The following is a 25357-nucleotide window of genomic DNA, read 5'->3' on the forward strand; positions in this document are numbered from 1 at the left end:
CTAGGTGTTACAATTAATCATTTGAACTATTTTCTCAGAGAACACCTGAAAAGATCCATTAACAAATTATAGCAGATGGCAAACATGGCTAATTCAGTCATAAGTAAAACTTATAGCAAGATGATGGGAAGCTGTACTGATGAGGACTATCAATGCCAGCATATAGCCCATGGAAATAATGAAGCTAACAAAACCAGAAATAAATGAACTGCAAAAAATAGATAACCAAGCCGCAAGATCTGACATAAAGGCTTCATCCAGCCACTCGATGGTTATAACAGGCAAGTTACTTTGTGAAGGAATAGATGGAAATGGAATAGACTGAAGAACATAGCAATTAAAAGAAATGATGTAACTGGGAAACAACCATGGAAACGAGGGATTAGTGAAAAATCGACCTTTAAAATCTAAAGGACATCTAAGACCCTAAGAGAACACACCTGGTATGAAAACAGCGAAAAGAAAATGTTGATAAATAGAGCTAGATTAAACGCGGCAGAGCAAAATGATAAACGATTCATGGGAAGAATTGAAAATATAGATACTTTTTTACTTTGTTGCCCATAATGTCAGAAACAGATTCAGTTTTATGCAGCAGCCATAACAAGAAGAGGAAGGTGAGCTAATAAACAATACCTTACTTTTAACAGATCTGTTTGCAGAGGAAACTGAACAATAGGATGAATCTTAAAAATATATAGTATCATTTTGAGAAAATAAACACGATGGAAGGTAAATTGGAACGCACGACGGAGCTGTTTTAAAGAATTGTCCTTCTGTTACTACTACTTCTACTACTGCTACATTGTTGTAAACAAATATGCCGCTGGCACTCACTGTCTACATAGCTTAGCGTAAGACTTATAGTGACGCTCGTTTCTGAGAAGATACTGTACCTTCTTTCTGCAGGTATTAAATCCTCCTAGGTGATTATTATGTTAAGATTAATACGCGTTTTTGATAGTTAGCTCTGTAGCTTAGGCCGCCGGGAATGTTTTTGGGTTAGAGTAGCCAAGCTTAGATCCTTGATGAAGTGGCGTAGCTACTGATTGCTGTGTAAAGGTACGTCCAGACGACTCATTTTTTCGTTCGATTTGCCTCATGCCTTTGACGCATTCGACAGCGCACATACCGCATGAGATTGCGGATGCGTTTTTTTTTTTCCCTGGAAATCAACGTGGCATACGACAAAGCAAGTCTTCCCACCGGCGATGGGAGTCACATGCGTTTTTTTGTCCGATTCTTTTTTTACACTGTAAGCTATTGTGGGTAGAGCTAGGCTAAGCATTGGCTCAGCGTCGGGGATTCCCTTTAAAAATGACTTCGTATAGTATTTTGGTTGCCTATCAAGATTTTACCTTTATTTTTTGTTGGTCGACTTTAATTAACCACACAACTTCATCCAACACGGTAGGGGACCCCTTTGAGAAGCAGGGTTCTGGGTGGGGTAGACCTCCGGGATAGGGTGATTCATCTAGCCTAACTACATTCCAAACTGGTTTGCATACAAGCATTTACTTTTTTTGAAGGATACTAATGTCACTCTTCAAAACAAGGACAGTATTGGTGAAATCAAATCAAACCAAGTGAATTCGGAACAAGTAAGTATAGTAAACACCCCTGTATTCATGGGGGATGCATACCACACCCCCCCCCACAAATAGCTGAAATTCATGGATACTTAAAACCCCTCTAAAAACACTTAGAACAGCCTATTTTGATAGTTTAAACACAAAAAGATCCCAAAAAATGCTTATACCTGAGTGTTTTAATAGTTTTATCTCAAAAAGCACATTTAGTCATGAAAATACAGGAATTAGTGAATATTTATCAGTGAAAAATACCGTGAATGGGCGAATTTTCCGTGAATAATGTGTATATAAGTTCCACAGAGAAATCTGTGAATAGGTGAGACTGCAAATACAGGGGTTTACTATATCTTTAATATGCATAATTATAAAAGTAGAATAGGCTGAATAGTGGATGATTATTATAGGTATAAAGTGAGAGTAGGCCTAAACTTATTAACATGGAAAACAAAAACAATTTCTGTTTACATATATTTGGAAAATTGTTTTTCTGGGGAATAAGTATATCTTAGGTATACATAATTATAAAATAGAATAATGGATGATTATTATAGGCCTAAAGCGAGTGTAGGCCTAAACTTATTAACACTGAAAGAAAGAAATATTTGTTTAAATATATTTATTTTGCCAGGGAATAAGTATACCCCTAGTTTAGTATAATTATAAAGTAGAATAGTGGATGATAATTGAAGGCCTAGGCTATAGCGAGAGAAAACGTATTGGTAGAACTAAGCAAGAGCTCCGCATCGGGTATTACTTTGGAAACTTATTTTTTTATAGTATTTTGGTTGCTTATTAAGAATTTTCCATTATTTTTTGTCGGTCGACTGTAATTAACCTCAGAAGTTGTACACCGGCCTTCCTGGAATGCTATTGCGCATGCAGAGTGTTATAGGGGAGCTTTTGGTATAAAGTGGAGTTTCCTTCATGGGGGGAGGCCAGCAGGTGTTTGGACTAAGTATATAACATGGCCTGTCAATCCCTTCTTAAACATATGGCTCCCTGATGACTTGTGCCTGTGCAGAACCATTCCATAGCAACAACATGACATGCTGGTCTTTCTCCCAACGTTTCCCAAACCCCTCATTCCCAAAGGGTCCCCAACTCTGGTTGGTAGATATGAGGTTAATAATAATTGACTGACAATAAACATCACCACCTCCTTCATCAGCAACACTAAAAGCATAGGAAAAATCAATTTTATATAAGTAACTTACCAAGTAATTACATTGCTATAGTTTCTATTAACCTGCAGCTAAAAATTTTGAAATTCATGGGTCGCGCTATTTTGCTTAGCAAGGTAACTAACCTCACCCACTTTCAGGGGTAAGAGAGGAATGGCTAGCAAAAGTATTCAATTTGTTTCTGCCGGCTAATGGCTGTACACCAGCTTTTAGTAGCATCTCTGATTTTGGAATTTGTCTTATCTATTGATTTTGCGTCGTATTTGGTAAAGTATTCTTGCTTGGATAGCCTTTTGGCATTATTAGATAGAGTTAGACTGTTTTTGCCCTTAATTGTGATTCTCATTATAATTCGGCTTTACCTTGTTTACCGATTGTGACTTTAGTTGACTTGTTTTCCAAATGTCAGACTCAAGTTAGACTAGCTTTAGGTATTGCAGCAAAGGCTGCAGTACGCATTTTTTGTTCAGAAGACCTAGGATGTAATGAATGTTTGGACTGGGACAGTAAGAAGTGGAAAACTTTAAGATCTCATTTAAATAAACTTGTTAGAGATAAAAGAGAAAAGCAACAGCCAGACGGATTAGTAAGTCTAGCTAATCAGGAATCTCCTGTTGATCATGATATTGATAATGCTAACATCGAGATTGACGTTCCTGTTATTTCTGTTGATCCCGTACCCAGTTCTCCTGCTATGCAACCCACTCCTTTACCCAGCTCTCTCGCTTCCAAACCCAACACCATTGCCAGCCTTGAGTATAAAATTGATAAAATGTTTGAATTGATTGTAGAATCTATTGCACAATTAGTTTCATCAGTTAAGGTCCTTATGGACAATAAGAGTGATTCGGAGCACCCTGTTGCACCCAGTGCCAGTGCAGTGTCAGTACAGCGCCCGATTGCACCTAGTGTTAGTGATGTGTTGGTGGAGGAGGTGGCTGCCCATCCTGCCGATTCTCCTCGGCAAAGGTCAATGTCATACTCCCCTAAACCTGGGAGGAGTCAAACTAGTAGCCTAAGGGAGGTTGGTGGGGTCTGCCCACGGGTAGTCGCCCCCTTGGTTGAACCTGTTGTTGAATCCCAGGTTGCAGCCAAGTGCCACTGGAAAGGTGTATCCCTGGACATGCATCGTCTTTCATTTAGCTCAGGTGTTCTCCTCCCAGACGCCAATGGTGTTTTGTGGATGAATCACACCGTTTGAAATGGCGTGCGGGTGATGTGTCGCATTCTCCTCCAGTGCCATATAAGAAATTCGAAGAACCTGTTTGCAGTCCTCACCTGTCTTGCAGTCACTGGGACAGTCCGGAGCATTTTCCTTCTGTTCCTCCTTTGGTAGAGAGTCAGGGAGCGGTTTCCAAGTATCCTGCTTCTCGTAAGTGCTCTTTGTCTAAGGCATCTCCTAAGCATCCTCATGAACCCGAGTCTCCTCTGGCACCTAAGCGCCCTGCAGTGTCAGAAGCTCCTTTGACTGCCGAACGCCCGGTTTCTTCCGAGCGCCCAAAATCATCTCAGTGCTCATTGGCTCCTTCTCATGCTGCTGTGTCAGAGCGCCCGTCTTCTCTAGAGCGTCACAGAGCTCCCGTCTTCGCCCGTCCACTCTATGATTAATGGATCGCCAACTAAGATGAAGTGCCCATTGGCCCCAAACTTCCGTTGGCACCAGAGTGCCTGCTCTCTTCCACTCAACGTGCTTCTGCCGCCGATGCTTTGACTCCTTCTGCTGTTAATGTTCCTCGAGCAGTTGGGCATTCTTCTCTGACTCGGACTTAAGCACTTTAGGCTTTACCCTCCTCTAGCAAGCAAGCACCCTACGAGGTAGACCTGATTCAGAGCAAGCTCACAGTATTTTGAGCCAGTTGAAGAAGGCTCCGTCATCCCTCAACCTATGGACTTGGATTTGTCTCTTGTATCCTCGGATGAGGAAGAAGTTATTACTCAAAACGTTCGTCCTTCAGCTTATGCATCACTGTTAAGGTATCTTCTTGCTACCTTCCCGAGTTGCTTTTTGCTTGCAGCTCCTTCTTCGCCCATGTCGACTTTTCTTGGGGAGTCACAGTCTTCCGAGTCTCTGAGACTACCCAAGTTAGTGCTTTCTTCTTCCACTAAGAAAGCCTTCGGTGTTATTGAAGTATGTGGAGAAGAGGGAACAAAATAAAACCATTTTCACCTTCCCTCCTTCTAGATTGTCTAAGAGGAGACAGCTCTCTTATGCCTCCTGTGGAACCCCCCCCCCCACCAGCAACACTAAACATCAGAAACATGATCCTGTTGTTCTGTCTGTAAACTACCCTAAGACGTTCCCGTAGGGGGTAGTGCCATTGTTGCACCTCACACGGTGCACTGTAGGCATTACTTACTGTTCATTGGCCCCAGCTACAACCTCTTTCATTTCTTTTACCATACCTCCGTTCATATTCTCCTTCTTTTATCTTATATTCTACCCTCTCCTAACAGTTGTTTCATAGTGCAACTGTGAGGTTTTCCTCGTTTTATACCTTTAAAACCTTCTTTACTCTCAATTTCCCTTTCATTGCTGATTGACCTCATATGTCCTAGCACTTGGCCTTTGGCCTAAATTTTATATTCCAGTCCACCAGACATTCATTGAATTGCACTGCATAGCCTAGCCTATTCCAAACGTGCAGCATAACTTATCCTATCCTCAGTATCACACTTGACAACCAGATTGCTGTTTCAGCATGGGAGTCTGGTATTTGTTATTTTAATCTGAGCTATATTAAAATACAGCAGAAGTTCATCATTTTTAGCTACTCTTATGATTTCCAGATCCAAAGCTTTGCTACTTATTTATGGAATTCACTCTAAGTTCAGTTTTTGTCCTCTCTCTACTTTCATTAATGTACATGTTACCAGCACAATTAGCCTATTTCATTCTCCATCTTCATTTTTGAATTCACATTCCACCTCAACTTTGTTCACCCTAAAGACCCTGAGTCTCCATTGTGGTCCCGTAATTATGTTTAGGGTGCTTGTTAGTTTACTGCAACATTAAGGGTCAGAAAAGCATAAAACATGAGGTAAGCAAATGAAAAATATGTGGTTCATTTCTTTGGCAGGAAATTAAGAAGCATCCAAATATTACCATCAAATGTAAACAATTGTGAAAACCATCTGTTGATTAAATGAACTTAAAGAAGGTGAATCTAGCAATAAGGCAAATCACATTTTTTTAAAAATTAAGGAATACTTAAGGTATGTAGAAAGTATTGAAGCACTGGATGTTATAATTACAAGACTAAGGAAATACAGTTGAAGTTTATTAATGAAAACAAGATAAATAAGCAGAAAATTTGAAAAATACAACACCAAAAGGTGGCGAGGCGTGTTCATCAGTGAGGTGGTTTGCCTCACTGGCCACGGAGTAAACCACCACAAGTGACAATGTCCTACCTGCGTACATGGCTGGTTAGATGAGATTCTTCTTTTTTAGAGTTTGTATGAGGGAAGTGCTGACTTCATGATTACTGCAATTGTATAATAGGAAATAATGTAGTTCACAAGCATTCTGTATTTTTACATTATATGTAGCTTGCTACGCTAAATATTACCATCTAATAATATTTTTTATATTTATAATTATAGTACAGTATCCATAATTATATTAACTGTTTCCTAAAACACCTATCATAGGTTTTGATGCAATGTTATCATTCTGAACATGTGGTGTTTGAGGGTTATATATAGTACCAAAGTACAATACTGTAACATGTTATGCTTGTAGCAGTGTATATACAAGTAACAAATAGTTATGATTATAGTTTATTGTTGTATTTTAGTGTACAGTACAGTACTATGAAATATTAAAAACCACTCAGTTTTACAGAAATGGCTGCTATGAAAGGACATCCATCAGTGAATCACAGTACTGGAAATTCTTTGGCCCCAAGTCGCAGCACAGTTTATGTATCTAATTTACCTTTCAGCCTTACCAACACAGATCTTCACAAAATATTTGAGAAGTTTGGAAAATTAGTCAGGTAGAGTAATGGTTTCTTGCTTAAACTTATACTAGAAGTTTGTAGACCTTTATTATAAAATTTTGTTTCCCTAGGGAAGTTGCCATTTAGAATTTAAAGCTCAGTACCTGTATACTGTCTTAGGCTTAATCACTTGTTTCATGTGGTTATATGAGATTTAATATGAACTGCAGTAAGCCTTTTCCATAAGAGATTTCCTTTTTTAAAAGGAAAACCATGTTTTTCAATCATTGCTCATGGTGTAGCTTTCAAGTAAAACAAAGATGGAGACAATGAGATAGTTACATCCCCTCTTTCAGGGGTTGCAACACTTGACCTGGTACTCTCAGGGGCCAAGTGAGAGATATTAAAGATCTGTGGTAAAGAATGAGGAAGTGGATCTCAAATCAAAGTTCTCTAGTCGTAGAATTTGAAATGGAGTTAAGACTGTTTGGTAAAAATCAGAGAGGTTACTTTATAACAGTCATAATTTTGTGACCCATAGTCTTATAAAATATTTCTGTAAACTCATATGCTAACATGTCTGAGGCAAAGTTAAATCATTCATTTACTTGTCCAAAGAATTTGGCAGTAAGAGCACTGAGGATTTCCTTTTTTAAAATGTTTTCATCTTAGGACAAATACTTGCGGCTCTTAAAGGACATCAGAGAAGGTCTTTCTTCATTTTTTTTTTTAAGATGATGAAGCTTGAGAGTGATAAAAATTATTTAAGTGTTTATAGTAAATTCATTTGTTCATGTAGCCTACTGTAGTAAAATCTGGTACATATGGAATACAGTATCAAAATTCTACCTGACCTCTTATGCATTACTTTACTCCACAAGAAAGGTCCTGGATTTCATTTCCTCCTTCAACTGAAGTAGAGGCATCCCTTGAATCAAAAATACTTTCTTCATGGTCAAGTTTAAAAAAAACAAACTGGTTTTGACATAGGAAAAACTATTTTTGGTAGCTGCTGTGAGTCCTCAAAGGAGTTACTCTCATGATCCCTAGAGGAGTTCCGTAAGATAGACCAACCAATTTCAAAGAATTCTCTTCTAGTTGGTTTGGCCAGTATAGTGCACGTTGACACTGAAGCGGCTGCCAAGATTCCATTCCTGTTAGCAACCTTTTTCAGGTGTATGCAGGATAATTATTCACCCAAATCACATGCCTTTTCGTCAGGGAAAGTGGGTAGGTTTGAGGACTCACAGCGGCTACCAAAAATAGGTTTATCCTATGTCAAAACCTGCTTTTTGATAACGTAGCCGCTGTTCATCCTCAAAGGAGCTTACCGAAAAAATTGACAGGTGATGAAATGGCTAAGCCCTTAAAATTCAATCCCAACAATCCAGATCAAATTTTTGGTCCAAGGTTAAGCCACAAGTCTTAAACCACATTCTTTATTCCAGATACCCATACCATTTGGCAACAAAGAACATGAAACTAAACACAAACTTACAATTACTAAGATGTAGTTCTAAAGTAACTTGCCTAAATATGCTGGGTTTGGTTGCGGTATTGTTGCACCTTTCCCAACGATAGCTTAGCATACCCACCACAACAAGATGACCCCTGGTTTTCTGCCGTAGCACCTATGCAGTCAGGACTTGGTATACCACCTATTGATACACAGTGTAGTCAAATTTGTTCAAGCTTTTGGCAGTAGGAATACTGTTCCTGATGACCACTTTTTACGCTCAAAGACTTCTTTGAAAGAAATATTTCCAAAGAAAACTAACGATGTTCTTACTTTTCGAATGTCATATGACTTAGGAAAGGAGTGGGGTCTGCCTTTTTAATAAGGGGCTCTACAACTATTCTCAGCTCATTGTCCCCGTCTAGGAGATCCCAGTTCATTAATGCAAGCTCGTGATGCAAAGCAGTCAAGAGGATTGCCTTTAGCAGTATATATGTCAGAGTTGTATTGGGCCCAATGAATTGAGGAGCTGACAGAAGCTTAAGCCCCCAATTCAGGGACCCAGGAATGGGAAGCCTTGCAGGAGCAGGTCATTGCAGTGTAAAAGACCTGAGGGAAGTAACAATTTCTGTGTTAGAATCAATCCCAAATCCATAAAGCAAGGGTTCCAGCAATGCTGCCTTGTATGCCAGGATTGTTATAACAGCAAAGCACTTTTTTTTCCAAAGGATATATATAAGAAAATGCAGAAGTATTTCAACAAAGATCTCAACTGGGCTCTTAGCATGGACATAATCTAACCATACTTTCACACAGACTATTATTGTTGAAGAGACAATGTCTATAGTTTCTGCACTAGGTACCTAGCAATGTTGGGTGGGTAATTTTCACAGTAGACAAGATTGTGAAAATCCACTCGTGAGGGTCTCCGCTCAGGTTGGAGGACACATAGACAACTTTCCTCCCTACTGACTGGGATAGAATAGCAGACAATAATAGAATTGAATTCTTCACCCATGGTTGAAGCAATAGGAACCAGTGCCTGTATGGCTAATTTGAGTAATTTGCGACTATTAAGCAAGCGGTTCTATTGAAAGCTAGAAGTTTGTTCAAAAAACAATGGGACAATGGAGACAAAGGTATATCATCCTCCATTTGTTCTAGTCTTGTAGGAATGCATCTCTTGCTATTGTTTGATTGTCCAGATTTGGAGACATATACACTGGGAGTTGATGGTTCTTACATGTGGCAAACAGGTCCACTTCTGGATATGTAAGCATGTTGGCAATTAATTGAAAGGAGTGATTGTCTAACATCCACTTGGACTGCTATTACATTGAAAGACCTTGTGGGGTGAATTGCAGACAAGTACCACTTCTTTGCTTGCGCCATCCGAAGGATGGATAGCAACACTGCATTGAGAGGAGGCGAACACGAGCTGACCTCTTAATGCAGGACATAGTAGTCCTATTATTTAGAACCAACAAAATGTGTGTCCCTTTTTGGAGGTTTCACTTTTCCAAGAGACAGGATAACAGCCACTAACTCCAGAAAGTTGAAATGACACTTCCTCAGAGCAGGTGACCACCTCCCTGCTACCTGACGGTCCTCCCAGTGGCCTCCCAAACCTGTCAAGGAGGCATTCTGTGTATTATCACTTATACAGACGGAGTCAGGGCGACTTGTTTTGCCAGAAGCACCTTCTAGGTCCATTGTCAGAATATTTCCCCAACTATTTGACTCCTTTGATGAAGTCAACCACAAATCTTTTTTCATGTATGCTATAGTCAGAATTTGTTTACATTTTAGTTGTAATCTGAGGATTGGATCTACCACAGATGCGAACTGTAACAGACCCATTATACGCTCCAACTTGAGCAAGGAACCTTTTCAGTTCCTTCCTTATTCTGTTGTGAGTATTGGTGGGGAAAAACAATGGGTCATGAAGAGTATCCCAACAACTCCCAGCCAGTAAAAGTGTCTGCTGGGTGTAAGGCGGGATTTGTTCTTTTCCGAGTTCCCAGACAACTACTGTTGTTAATTTTGTAAAATTTCTTGGGACAATGTTTAACCAAATGGGCATGACCTTGAATCTGTATGTTACCTGTCCTTATCCGGAACCCTAAGGAGGGGTGGAAGGGAACAGCAATAGGAACGTGTCAGTACTGTATGCATCTTTCAGATCTATAGAGATGGTCCAGGTTCCTTGCGAAATGATTGAACGTACTTGGGCAACAGTAGTCACCCGGAAACTGTGTCAAACAGTGTGTTTGTTTAATTTTGATAGGTCCAGGATCACCCTCCGTTCGAAGGAATCCTTCTTTGGAGCACTGAGGGGACGTGCTTGGTGGCAAATATACGTATGTATCTCTATGGCTCCTTCTAAAAGGGCCTTAAGCATGTAATCTTCCAAAGAGGGTTCTGGTTCTTGGAAACCCTCTTAAAAGGGGGTTTGGGGGAAAAGATGAGACCATTTTCCACCCTAGCCCATTTAGGATAATCTGTCAGCAAGAGGAGGACTTCCATTGCATATGATGCGGTAGAAGACACCTCCCAACCATACCATTCTTATTGGGCTCCACCTTTTCCTTTGTCTTTAATAGGCATTCCAAGAGTTGCTTTTCATTTTCTCAGTATGAGCATCTTTGCCTACTTTGAAAGGGGTGCTCTTGCTGCTGTTGTCCCTTTTGATGTTGTTGTAAGGATCCTTTAGGGGCGACTAGAGTCTCATGCGACTCTTTCCATGGAGAGTGTATATTGTACACTTCTGTTGTCAGGCCCATTCATTGAGTTGAGCCACAGCATGCTCCTCAAAAAGGTCCTTACAGAAGGGGTTAGAATGTAATAAGGAAGATACATTGGGGAGTGACATATTGGAGTCCGCCCATGTTTCCCTTCTAGCCTTTATGTGACACTAGAAAATCATAGAGTGCTCCCCATAATGTTTTGGCTACAGCAGCAAACATTGTTCTAGAGGATTCTGGAAGCCTTCAAATAGAAACTTCCAGCATACTAGTAAAGGTTATGATATTGAGGAGGTGGAGCCCAGGATGAAATTCAGCTAAGGCTGTTTCCTCTGAGATTTTTCTCATATGGGTCCCAAACTATTGAGTAGCCACATCCAGAGGGAGCTTTTTCTTATCACAAGGAAGGACCACTGTTTTCCATTCCTTAGTAGAATTATCAGACACAAGGATGAAAGAGACAACTGGCTTTAATTCTGCCATTGGCTCTCATTTCCCAGTTACCACAAAATTCTGAACATTTGCCTTCACATAATTAATTGCTTGAAAAGTGAAGGGACCTGATAAAAGGTCCTTTCTGTGGCTTTCAGTGCTATTGTTTGTAGGTAGGATAACCATCTCCTTCAGCTGTTTCTCAATGCCTACTGAAGGAGGGACTAAGTGCCATTCAGTATTAGGAAATGCTACCGCCCCAAAATTTTACATGTTCTACTTCAATCATGGTTTTCCATTCATTGATAAGGTATTTACCATCAGCAAAGAAGATACACACTGAGGTGTTGCACCAAGGGTTATCAGTATCATCAGGGGCAGTTACTGGAGCCCCTACTATCCTTTGATTTGAAGTTTCTTAGCCCGAACTGGCCTTATTGTTGCTACCATTCGGAGCTCTAAACCCAGACCCTGCCTGGGCAGGGCTGTGCAGCCACTTTATTCTTTTGTTTAAAGGCAGAGAATTTTTACATCTTACATTTAATTCAGTGTCCAGGACTGACTTGAATTCGTGTTTGGAATCATGGATAATGTCTCTGATCTATTGACTCTCAGTAGCAAGGACATCCTTGATACTGTTCATAATTTCCTTGTGGAAGTCAGCAAATGTAATGCATTATTCCCTTTTAGGGGAGCTTGCACAAACTGACTGTGCCCAGGCAGCTGTGCTGTGACTGCCCAGCAACCAAAGAACAGAAGTCGTGGATGACTCACTATACCCCTTAGAAGATACAGATGCTTCAGACGGGGTTAAGTGGATCCTATTAGGATCCCTTCAGTAAATGATAGCTGCATGGGAGATAGATTTCTTTTTGAGGTATCTCTCTCATGTACAGCTGAAGGCTGTGTTCCTGGTCCTTCCGGGTTCAGCAGGGCAGTTTCAGTGGCAATATCCACTTCCTGTCCGGTAAAAGAGACATCTCCCCCAAGTTAAGACTCCTCTTCTCCATCAGTGGGGTTGACCTAGGAGGTACTAGGAACCAGTCCTTTCTGGTTTTGGCCCAAACATGGGTTCTGCTTGGAAATGGAGGGAAATTTACTCTGCCAGAGTTTTGCTGGAAAGATGTAGTCTCCTGCTTCCATACCTTTACTGAAACCTAGGGCCAAAGAGACAGCTTAAAACGAGTTGTTTCATTCTTAACACTTGTGCCAGGACCATGTTACAATTTTCGCACATCTGGCAACCCTCTCATCCATGGAACAATTCGTCACTCTGGGAAGACTTCACCTGAGACCTCTCCACTTCTTCCTCAGAGCCAGCTGGAACAGGAAGAAGTTTCAGGACTAGTTCGTGTTCCCGATAACGATGGAAGTCAAGGAGGATCTTTGTTGGTGGAATTCCAGGAAGAGACTGTCAGAAAGGAAATCTCTTGATCCTCTGAAACCCAGCCTAGAGTTCTTTTCAGATGCATCGAACCTAGGTTGGGGAGCTCTTTTGGGATTAAAAGAAGTGTCAGGGACCTGGTCTCAGGAACAGCAAAACTGGCAAATCAATGTAAAAGAATTACAGGTGATATTTCTGGGCCTACAGTGCTTCATTTCAGAAATTCAGGGGAGGACAGTAGTAGAGCATTCAGACAACACGACAGCACTGGTGTACATCAAGAAACAAAGAGGAACCCACTCTTTCTCCCTGTACGAAGCGGCAAGGGACCTTCTTCTTTGGTTACACCAGACCGACACTCAAGTGACAACGCGTTTTATCCAGGGGAGACTCAGCGTTCTTGCAGACGAATTGAGCCGTCAAAGACAGATCCTTCCCACAGAATGGACATTAGACCCGTTGGTTTGTCTGGATCTGTGGAAGCTCTGGGGGGAAACCCATAATAGATTTGTTCGCGTCCTCCAGAAGTCACCGACTTCCTCTCTTCTGCTCACCAGTTCCAGATCTCTTGGCAATGCTGCAGGATTGGTCCAACAAAGATCTGTATGTCTTTCCCCCATTCAGTTTAGTAAGGCAAGTCATCAACAAATTCTGGTCTCATCAAAAGCTATCCATGATCTTGATAGCCCCCTTCTGACCAGCAAAAGAGTGGTTCCCAGATCTACTAGAACTTCTTGCAGACTTCCCGAGACTGCTGCCACAGAAGCAACAACTTCTCAGGTAACCTCACCTCAGTCAGTTCCACCAAAACCTGTCTTCTCTGGCCCTAACAGGGTTCAAACTGTTAGGCGACTGCTCCGAGAGAAGGGCTTTTCAAGAGCGCATGCAGACACAATTGCGAAGTGTAGAAGACAGTCTTCAGGTAATGTCTACCAGGCAAAATGGTTCATCTGCAGGTCCTGGTGCAGCCAAAATAATGTGTCCTCTTCTGAGACCTCTGTAGCAGAAATAGCAGACTTTCTTCTGTTCCTACACTCCGCTAAAGGACTTTCAACCTCTACTATTAAACGATACAGAGCTATGCTTAGCTCAGTTTTCTACCATAAAGGAGTGGACTTATCGTCGAACCAGAATTTGTCCGACCTTATTAAGCCCTTTGATACCGCGAAGCTTAAAGAAAAACCTTTGCTGTCCTGGAGCTTAGATGTGATCCTTAGGTGGCTCTCCAGTTCACATTGTGAGCCCATGCAATCTATCTCTTTAAGGGATATAACCAGGAAAACTCTTTTTCTGGTTGCCTTGGCCACCACTAAGAGGTCCAGTGAAATCCATGCTTTAGACAGAAACATAGGATTTTCTCAGGGGAATGCAATTTGCTCCTTTTCCCTAGACTTTCTGGCTAAGAACAAATCGCCATCGAATCCATGGCCTCGTTCTTTACGATTAAGAAATTGTCGAGATAGTGGGGCTGTCTGAAGAAGAAAGAACTCTCTGTCCAGTAAGGGCCCTTAAGTTTTATCTTCACAGAACGAAGGACATTCGTGGTACTTCAAGAAACCTTTGGTGTTCTGTGAAATATCCCTCTAGACCCTTGTCTAAGAATGCCCTGGCATTTTTTCTGAGGAATCTGATTTCCGAAGCACATACCATGATGAACGAAGACTTGCTCTCCTGCTTCAAGGTAAAACCCCATGAGATAAGAGCAGTCACTACATCTTTGGCGTTCAAGGGCAATTTATCCCTTACGTCAATTGTGCAAGCGATATTTTGGAAGTGCAAGTCGGTGTTTGCATCGCATTATTTAAGGGATATCGAGACTACTTACGATCAGTGCAGTACCTTGGGTCTGTTTTGGGCAGGGGCATCTTGTTGTACTTTGCTAGCCCTTGGAAATTAGTCCATCGCTACAAAGCACCCACTGTAGTAGAAGGCCCTCAAGGCTTTACTGCCTCGCCTCGCCTCTACTGGATAAGATGAGCGCCAACCAGAGGCAGTATTTACCTGTAGCAGCTCTCTTATCAGGTAAGGTTCAACAACACTGATTCAGTGTTAGCAAATTTCTGTTCTCAAACCCATTACTATTAATAATGTTTTGGGGTAGATATGTCCAACATTGCCACCTCCATTCAATGTGGGAATCAGCTATGTAATTACTGGGTAAGTTACTTATATAAAAATGACATTTTTATATAAAATAAAGTTTTGTATATACTTACTCAGTAATTACATAATCGGAGCCCACCAGCCTCCCCTCACTTGGACGTAAGGGCATAAACAAATTGAAGCTCTTTGCTATGTTGTACCTTCTTTTACACCCAAAAGTGGGCGGGGCACGTTGCCATAACCAAAACAAACTAGCATGACCTGCAATTTCAAAATTTTTAGCTGCCGGTTAAAAGAAACTAATAGCTATATAATTACTGGGTAAGTATATATAAAACTTTATTTTATTATAAAAATATCATTTTACACATAGTTGGTTGATAATGATTTACCTGCTCATTCTCCATTGACAGATCAGGCTGAATTAGATTGATCCCACCTCCATTAAAATTTTGTTAATCAGGCTAATTCAGGTGTTCAGGTAAGTATTACAGTATTAGTTTTATTATGAAAACTTCATGTTTGACAGATTCATGAATGGAACTAGTCACATAATTCAGAACCAAAACTGGGTCCCAACTTTGGGACAGGGTGGCACATGAGAAGACTACTTCCTCCATATTTGCTTCACATTGCTTAGTTCTAATAAGTGTTAAACCATTCAGCAGTTGTTAGTTCTAAATCCATTCTACCTGTTGATGCAGTACAGTATACATCTTACATCAGCTTGGAAGAACAACCTGTGCCAGCAATGAACATAAGAAGTAAATTAGTATCTACCTCCCATAGAAATAAAATATTACCTGTTAGAACCACCGGCATATATTCTGAGTCTTTTACTTATTATTATTACCCACAGAAATAATGATATCAGTATTAATAGTAACAATATTATCAGTAATAACAATAATAAACAAGTGAAAAATGCCCTGAAGTTTCTTCGGTGCAATCAAGTTTTCTGTACAGCCGCTACAGTGTAAAATCAAGGCTACCGAAAATAGATCTATCTTTCAGTGGTCTCAGTATAATGTTGTATGAGCCGCAGCCCATGAAACTTTAATGACAGTCCGGTGGTGGCCTATCCTATATCATTGACAGAAGCACGATTATGTCTAACTTTAACCTTAGATAAAGTAAAGGTTGTAAGATTTATTGTCATGAAAGCTTTACCAGTACTGTAAACTGTATGTAAATTTTATCACACAGGAGAAAGTGGATTCATAAATCCTCAAATGCAATATTGCCATTGTAATATGATAATTATAATATCCTCACAAAAAGGCTTACAGTATGATTAAAGGTAAATGACATACTGCTCTTAAACACTGTAGTTTACAAAGAAAAGCACACACTATTGTCAAATTGATTTTCTTTTGCAGGAGGTGATCTCATAGTCCTCTAAAATCAAGGAATTACTGTATCCATATTCTGGAATATCACTAAGGTATACTGACTGCAAAAATAAAATTATAAAGCAAATTACTATTCAGAAAATGCTATACAGTAAATATAGATTCATATGGTAAGGTTATACCATGACTACTTAAAGAAAAAAAAGAAGTAAAGCAGAATGATGCATAAAAAAGGATATGCTTTGCACTCAGAGTAAGTGAATTCAATACAGTACTAACTTTGTTTAACAAACAAAAAACATATGGAATTGACCTTCTGTAGATAGATATAAAATTACAATTAAGGAGTGTAATAAAGGTTACTAATATAGGAGAGCAGTTTGCTAGATACAGTACAGTATTTACAAAGTAGCAGTAACAAACAATGGTTCAGTCTACCACCAGCATTACATGAGATGCCAGGTCGAACTTAGAGGTCCTGTTTTTTCTTCCAAGAAGTGTCTAGAAGTTTATACAGATTCACATAAGGCTATTGTAAAAGGTTTGTAATGTGTAAGATTTAGATAATCCAGTTAATTTTAGATTGCTTTCACTGATTCCTGTTTTTGCAATGTTTTGTTTTATATACCCTTTGAAAATTGCAGAGTCACAATACTAAGGGACAAGAAAAGTCATAAGAGTCGTGGTGTAGCGTTTTTGCTTTTCTTGAAGCGAGAGGAGGCCCAAGCTTGTGTGCGAGGCACCAACAATTGTGAGATGTTTGGGAGAACTTTGAAAGCAAGTATTGCCAAAGATAATGGAAGAGCCCCAGAATTCATCAGGCGTAGGGAATACCCAGACAAATCAAGGCAAGTAGACCTTGGCAAAGGGGTTAAGTATTAAATTTTACAGTGCTTGTTGGTAAACATTATCCATTAAGCAACTCTTTAAATAGGATTTTTTTCTTTGTATGTACGGTAGCTTATTTTCCTTTTGTTATCAGGGACCACAACTGCTTTAAGGGATTAAAAAAGTTTCTCAGTCTTTGAAATGTTTTCAGTTTTGGACTTATTATATGAATTTACTGCACTCTTTCTGATAGCTATCTTGAACTGTGCTTGCTACAGGTCCTCTGTTGTTAGGGGATCTTTTTTTGCTTTCAGATAGGTAAGATGCATGAAATGCACTATTTACACAAATGTAGTTTATTATTTTGGTTCTTGTTTCCTTGTGTCTGTACGCCAGTCTGTCTCTTCTTCTTCTTCTTCTTCTTCTTCTTTTTCTTTTAACGTGCTTGTTTTCCCAGTTTGTCTCTTCACACCCCCATTAATCACATACGCACCCACATTCAAGGTCATGACATGTTACACACACACAAGATTAATGGTGATTTTATGGAACATTTACCCCTTAGTAGTTATCAAATAACCATTTACTAGTACAGTATTCACATATAACATCACTTGGAGAGGAATTTCTTTGGATGCACTATGGCTGGCAAGGCATTTGCTTCCACTTGTGGCAGTCTAAGTGGAGAATCTTCTTTGATTTGTGTATTGGAATGGTCAGTGGTCATGTATTTATCAGTACAGGCAGTCCCCGGATAATGGCGGGCTCGGTTAACAGCAATCCAGTTTTACGGCTCTTGTTTAGCGACGAAAATCGCCGATTTCCGCTTATTGGTGCCGATAATTGGGTATTGGTGCTGATATGTACCTAACAGAGGTGCCGATAACTGAAAATCGGCGCTTTTCCCCGCCGACAAGCCCCGAAAATCGCCGAAAAAGAGCCGAAAATCGGTTAGCGGTGATTTTCGGTTATCACACCCTCAGAACGGAACCCCGCCAATAACCAGGGACTGCCTGTATCATCCATTAAAGGGTACAGATCCAGTTTATCTCAGGTTTTCAAGCATCTGAGTCATGATTTAGAAGTCTCTCCAGGACTACAAAGATCATGCCAGTGCTTTAACCCACGAGCGGCGGCGTGTATGCTGCCAAAATGCAACACCTATTTCACTAATTTTTTTTTATTTTCTTCGGAAATTTCCTTATCAGATTATTTTCATAAGAATAGTAATGTTTTATTTACCATTGGAATCGCCAGAAAATGGCGATTATACGGCAATAAAAAAAAATTTTTTTGCAAAGAGAACATATATATATTGTGAAATGTAAAGGAAATTTTTTTTTATCGTTTTTCATTTTCAACTTTCTGTCGACAAAACACTTATATAGGTCATGCTTTTTCATCATTTCATGAATGAACAAGAGCTAAATTTATCTTAGAAGTTGGAGAAAAAAATTCAGGCATATATAACTAGTAGCTCAAAAGGTATTAGACATTTAACGAAACCATCTCACACCGAGTTTCAAAAGAGAATCGTCCTCTTGCAGTTAGTTGCTACAGCACTATCAACATTTCTATTACTAAGTGCCCTAATGAAAATATATAGAACTTTTACTAACCTTATTTACATATATACACTATGTACATGTTTTCATCCTCTACTCATCTTCAGACTTCCGTTTTGGACGCCCCTTGGCACGGAAGTAATGCTCCAGCTGGTGCCAGCATCCCTCATGAATGCCAACATTGCATCCTGGGCACCAGTGCTTTGAACGCTTTGGGCAAACTGCACATAGTCTCAGTTTTGTGCCATCCAATCTTGCATATTTATGCTCTGGACCAAGCACTGATGTCTACGACGACCAGGTGAAAGGCTGGATTGACAGCTACCACCAGAAGCAGGAGATGTCGCACCTGAGAGTGAGCGGCTAGTAGATGGAGATGCTGGAATCAGAGGATAGAATCTTTCTTCGTTGCAGCACAAGCATGCAACAATCAAACAAAGGAATTCGCTTCTTTTCACTGGCTTATCAGCATTTTGCTGATACATTATATATGCATCCAAAACAGCGATATCCAGCAAGTTGAGAAGATTTTTTCCAGTACCGTCTTGATGGTCTTTGCGCAGCATACTGGTATAGCTTTTTGTCACTGAGATCTACTCCTCCCATACCGATGTTGTAGTCATTTATCACTTTTGGCTTTACCACTTTCCCGTGTCTTTTTGCAAAGTTATGTTTTCTGCATGAGCATAGGAGGACAGCAGATACACAGGCTTCGAGTAGCTTTTTCTTTGAACCCACACGTAAGAAGCTGACCTTTTCTCACATATAAAGGCTCTCCAACTTTCATTTTTTCTTTCTTCAAGATTTGTGGCAGTCCCTTCAAGTTTATACGAGTAGTGCCTGTCAGTGATGTTTTGTTCTCAAGCAATGCTTCGGCTAATGGCACCTTTGTATAAAAATTGTCTGTCACCAAATGATAACCTTTATTCAAGAGCCGACTCTTTTCCATGATACTCATAACAACTGTATGAGACAACCCCTTTTCTGAACCGGAAGCATAGAAATCCCTGCCTGAGTACAAGTCAATATGAAAAACATAACCAGTATCTGCTTCACATAGCTCAAATTTCTTTATTCCGTACCTACTGTGGCGTTTATTTGGCATATACTGAATATACGCAAATCTGTTTCGCATGCCAATCATACTTTCATCAATAGACACGGTCTCGTTTGGCTTGTAGTGTCTCTTGAATAATTCAGTACAAGAATCCAAAAATGGGTGTATTTTATGCCATGGATCAAAGTTTGGATCACCTCGAGGTTTTACTTTTGAGCTGTCACTAACATGGAAAAATCTACTAATAAGGAGAAAATCATCGCGTGACATTGTCTCTGGAAAAAAAGGTATACGGGTTTCCCGACAGGTAGACCAATAATCTCTTTCATCCTTTACACGAATAAGTCCCATCAACAAATTCAATCCTAAATATTTTTTATTTTGTCCTCAGTCACAGGGTTCCAGCGACGAAATCGGCTGCGCTTGTGAGAAGCAATCCATTCAGTTTTGGTTGCGAGTATGTCAGCTGCATATTTGTTTGTTTGTTTTACAATTTTATCAATGACATTGTCAGTCAGGAACAAATAAAGGTATTGAATGGGCTGGGAATTTCTTGGAAGCACACTAATTGGTCCTGTATGTCTTTCTGTAAAAACTAATTTCGTGCCGGAACTAATGTCTTCCGGCAGGTAGGCTCGTGTCCAGAGGGTAGGCTCGTGTCCAGACGGATGCATGATCATAATCACCGATATCAGTATCATTATCACTTTCAACATCATATTCCTCACTTACGCTATCACTTTCAGAACCCTGACTTATGTCAAAATCATTGTCACTAAGTGACCAATCACTATCACTTCTTTCATTCGCCATTATTATGTAATTATATCAGTAAATCACATAAAAAAGTAAATTTCATGGCCGCCGTCATGCAAGGAAAAAAACCGCGGAAACTGACCAAAAGTTGCGCAAGCGTATTATCATCTCATTTAAAAAAATAGAGGCATTGTGGCAATACTGTTTCTTATCTGTGTTCTGAATGGTTTACTAACCCTTATGACATCATAAAACCCCGACTCCAACACCACCTGTTCTTGCCCGCGTGATTTGAAATTAAAGCATCGCTGAAATCGACAATCTCATTTTAGTAGCACATAAAGCGTCGATTTTAGCGACGCGCCGCCGTTCGTGGGTTAAGGAGGAAGTTTTGTTTAGATCAATCAATCAAACCTCATAGGTGGGATTTTTCCTTAGTCTTAGGTTTGACAGGAACTCACTGTGAGCAACTTGATGTGACATCATTGGAAAATCTTACCATGAAAACAGCTTTTCTTCTGACCATTGCTTTTTCTAAAAGGATTAGTGAGCTTCATGCCCTTCTAGTAAGGTTATGAACTTGGGAAATTGGGATCCAGCGGTCTTTTCTTCATCCTTGATTTCGTCACTACGACAAAAATAGCTGCCTCACAGGACTTCTCTGTGACTCATTTTTCTATACCATATCTTACGAGCTACACCATGAATGAGTAAGTCATTCTCCTTTGTTCATTTAAAGATATCAGGATTTACCTCTGTAAGGTGAAGTTTTTAGGCAGGCACATTACATTTGTTTTAAGAATAAGTGTGTCAGAAAATTTATTTAATTTTGTCTAATGAAAGTATTTTAAAAACTAATGATGTCTCAAATCAGGCTGCTCAGTTGAAATTCAGGGTTCATGAGATTTGGTATCTCTTTTTTGCTCCTTTTTAAGAGAAATTTTAGTATACTTTCTGTTTTCATGGCAGAAACCTGGTTGTGTTCTACCTCTTTGAGATTTTATTTTAGGAATGTCTCCTATAAGATTACAGACTTTTTCCTCTAAGATCTGTGGTGGTGGCTGTTGGTCAGGATGTATCTATGTTGAGGATTCAGGAATGATCAGTTCATCTTCCTGATCCTCCTGATTCTTTCTTGTTAATCTTCAGAGCATAGATTTCTGAGGTCAGATGCTTCCATGTCTTTTTATAAGTGAACACCTGAAATTTCTTCGTTTCTCATCAAATACATTACAACATTTTACTGCCAGGGTTCTTGTCCTCTCCTGACCCCATGTTAGTACCAAGAGGTTTTTAGATTCAGTACATTTCTTAATTTGGAAGCTTTTCTTATCTCCATCAAGTCTGCTGTTAGTGGCAGCACAGCTCCTTAATGACTGGTTGCTCTTCAGGCTAAGTGAAAGTTATGATTCTGTGGATCTATAGGTGAAACATTGTAATTTATATCTAAACAAAAAGTTTTCAATACAGACTCATTACCTTCACCATATTTACCCACCTCTTAACCCCATTCTTCTGTTGGTACTGTTTCAGACAGTGCAGTTAATGATACTGATTGCTACTTATGCAGCAACTGTGTACAGTATTTGATATTTCAGCCTTAAGTTTGAACTTCTCTAAATATCAGCACCTTTGTGAAGATAGCATTATACCTAACGGATGTCCCTTTACATAAGTTTGCGTAGGTGAAACGTGCCATTAAAATAATTCTGTACCAAAATTACAAATGCTAGTCAGATTACTGTAATAGTATCTACAAACTGCATTAAGTTAATTTTTAATGGATTACTTGCCATTTTCATGTGTGAATCATATACAATTACTGTGCATGTGCTGGAATTGGACATTTTTTCCTCCAGCTCAAATGTATACATCTTGATATCAGTGCATCAGATTATCTTGAAATTAGAAGATTAATTAAAGTGGTTGATATCCCTCTTATGCAGACATGGACTTCTAATCATGTGGTGGGGGCTGTGTTCTTCCCATAGATGGGCCTTTCTTTTATTGCCCTTATCCCTTTAATCTACCGATTCCCAGTCCCATGTGTTGTATCTTATCAACTCCTAGAATTATTAACACTTATTTACCATATCTTGTCTCTGATTTTCCTGGTTTTTCAGTTCCTACATGTCCTGTTAATAGAGGACCTCTTATTTTGTGCTCTGCATGGTGCTCTATAGACATTAATAATCTAAAACATCCCTTTGGTTCCAAGTTAGGATGATTTTGGCAAATTTCTTTTGCTTTCTTAGGTCATGGCTAACCAGCTACTCCAGTGTTAACTTCTCATAAGAGCAAATAATTCTTGCTAGTCCCATGAGTCTTGAAATTTAATTCTTTAGTCTTTTTAAGCTACCTTTCAATAGTAATACTGTAACACCTACATACAGGGTCTGTTGCAAAATAAATGTACCCTCCAGCTTCATTATTTTCAGCATTTAGAATGAAAAATTAAATGAGTGCTGCAGTCATAGTATTAATAGTAGTGTAGTCTTTTTGTTCGTTTTCATCCATTGTAATATGTTTTATTTTAACCCTTAAACGCCTATTGGACGTATCATACGTCGACTAAAATTGTCTGTTGGGTGCCAAGTGGACGTAATGTACGTCGACTACAAAAAATTTCAACCTTCGGTCAACTTTGACTCGACCGAAATGGTTGAAAAACGCAATTGTAAGCTAAAACTCTTACATTCTAGTAATATTCAATCATGTACCTTCATTTTGCAACAAATTGGAAGTCTCTAGCACGATATTTTGATTTATGGTGAATTTTTGAAAAAAACTTTTCTTACGCACAGGCGGTAACTCAGCCGAAAATTTTATAAATTCTTTCGTTATTTTGTCGTAATTTTTGCACTGTTCCATATTAGCCGTTACATAAACTTTTATATATGAAAATGTGCGCAATTTCATGTAGAATACAACAGAAAATAGCTCATGGTTGTAGCTTTTATCAGTTTGGAAATATTTTCATATAAACCATGATAACTGCCAAAATTTCAACCTTTGGTCAACTTTGACTCAACCGAAATGGTCAAAAAACGCAATTTTAAGCTAAAACTCTTACGATCTAGTAATATTCAATCATTTACCTTCATTTTGCAACCAATTGGAAGTCTCTAGCACAATATTTCAATTTATGGTGAATTTCTGAAAAAATTTTTTTCCTTACGTCCGCGCCAGAAATTCTTTCGTCACGTTGTCATAATGTTTGCACTGTTTTATATTAGTCGTTACATAAAGTTTTATATATGGAAATGTGCGCAATTTCATGTAGAATACAACAGAAAATAACTCATGGTTGTAGCTTTTATCAGTTTTGAAATATTTTCATATAAATCACGATAACTGCCAAAATTTCAAGCTTCGGTCAACTTTTACTCCACCGAAATGGTAAAAAAAATGCAATTATAAGCTAAAACTCTTACATTCTAGTAATAATCAATCATGTACCTTCATTTTGCAACAAACTGGAAGTCTCTAGCACAATATTTCGATTTATGGTGAATTTCTGAAAAAAAATTTTTTCCTTACGTCTGCTGCTGATAACTCGGCCGAACATCTCAGAAATTCTTTCGTCATGTTGTCGTAATGTTTGCATCGTTTTACATTAGTCGTTACATAAACTTTTATATATGAAAATGTGCGCAATTTCATGTAGAATACAACAGAAAATAGCTCATGGTTGTAGCTTTTATCAGTTTTGAAATATTTTCACATAAATCACGATAACTGCCAAAATTTCAACCTTTGGTCAACTTTAACTCGACCGAAATGGTAAAAAACGCAATTGTAAGCTAAAACTCTTACATTCTAGTAATATTCAATCGTTTAACTTCATTTTTCAATAAATTGGAAGTCTCTAGCACAATATTTCGATTTATGGTGAATTTTTTAAAAAACATTTTCCTTACGTCTGCGCGGTAACTCGGCCGAACATCTCAGAAATTCTTTCATCTCGTTGTCGTAATATTTGCACCACTTTATATTAGTCGTTACATAAAGTTTTATATATGAAAATGTGCGCAATTTCATGTACAATACAACAAAAAATAACTCATGGTTTTAGCTTTTATCAGTTTTGAAATATTTCCATATAAATCACGATAAATAGAAAAAATTTGACTTTCGGTCAACTTTAACTCGACCGAAATGGTCGAAAACTGCAATTGTAAGCTAAAACACTTACAGTCTAGTAATATTCAATCAATTAGCTTCATTTTTCAACAAACGGGAAGTCTCTAGCACAATATTTCAATTTATGGTGAATTTTTGAAAAAAACATTTTTACGTCCGCGGCGTTTTAATTCATGCATCATTTTGTGATAATATTTTGTCTGTGTTGCTTTGATCGTTTTAAAATTTGTAATATACCAAAATCATCGCAATTTAGTGTACAATACAACTAAAAAAATTAACTCATTAGCTTTAACCGTTTTGCTTACAGCGAGATTTGTATACAATTATATACGAGTTTTTTTTTTCGCTGTCATATATTCCAATATTTATATATGATAATGATATTTTTTTCACTTCTGATGGTTGCATACTAAACTTCAGGCAATGACAAAAAAATGAGCCAAAAATGAACTCTTAATCTTAAAAACTAAGCGTGCTGTGATTTTTTTGAAAAAAGTTTTTTCCGCTTCAGCTCTAACTCACTGAACGCCGCCGGCATACGGGAGACGTTTTTGTAAATAGGGCTTCAGCGTTAAAGGGTTAACTTCAAATGGTTTTATGTACCAGGATTTAGAAAGTAATTTGAAAATGTTTCTTTGTAAATTTATTTGAAAAATGTATATGAATATGTGGTAGTCCATATGCCAGAACCACACTTTTCAGGGTAATTAACTTGTGGTGCTGCCTTAATCCTTAATTGTTGTAACGTGCATTAAACTATCTGTTAGGGGATTTTTGTACAACGTTATCATTATTCACCCATACATGTCACATGTTTACC

The 25357-nt window shown here is 38.9% G+C and overlaps 1 protein-coding gene across 11 annotated transcripts in view; it reads left to right on the forward strand.

The window, feature by feature from the left end:
- The first annotated feature begins 756 nt into the window (after positions 1–756).
- LOC136855611 (zinc finger CCHC-type and RNA-binding motif-containing protein 1-like) overlaps positions 757–25357 on the forward strand; it is a 137028-nt gene continuing 112427 nt past the window's right edge. For 4 of the 11 annotated variants that reach the window (XR_010858085.1, XR_010858083.1, XR_010858082.1 and 1 more), the window contains exons 1-3: positions 782–909; positions 6610–6771; positions 16830–17033. Coding sequence is in view for 6 of the 11 variants with exons in the window: in XM_067132713.1 (XP_066988814.1) it covers positions 6620–6771; positions 16830–17033 (356 nt within the window). In the remaining 5 variants the exon portion in view is untranslated. Of the gene's footprint in view, positions 1063–6609; positions 6772–16829; positions 17034–25357 lie in introns of all 11 variants that reach the window. The other 7 variants (XM_067132730.1, XM_067132748.1, XM_067132720.1 and 4 more) reach the window with 7 other exon arrangements.

This window comes from Macrobrachium rosenbergii, chromosome 3 (genome assembly GCF_040412425.1).
Source record: "Macrobrachium rosenbergii isolate ZJJX-2024 chromosome 3, ASM4041242v1, whole genome shotgun sequence".
Classification (NCBI taxonomy): Eukaryota; Metazoa; Arthropoda; class Malacostraca; order Decapoda; family Palaemonidae; genus Macrobrachium; species Macrobrachium rosenbergii.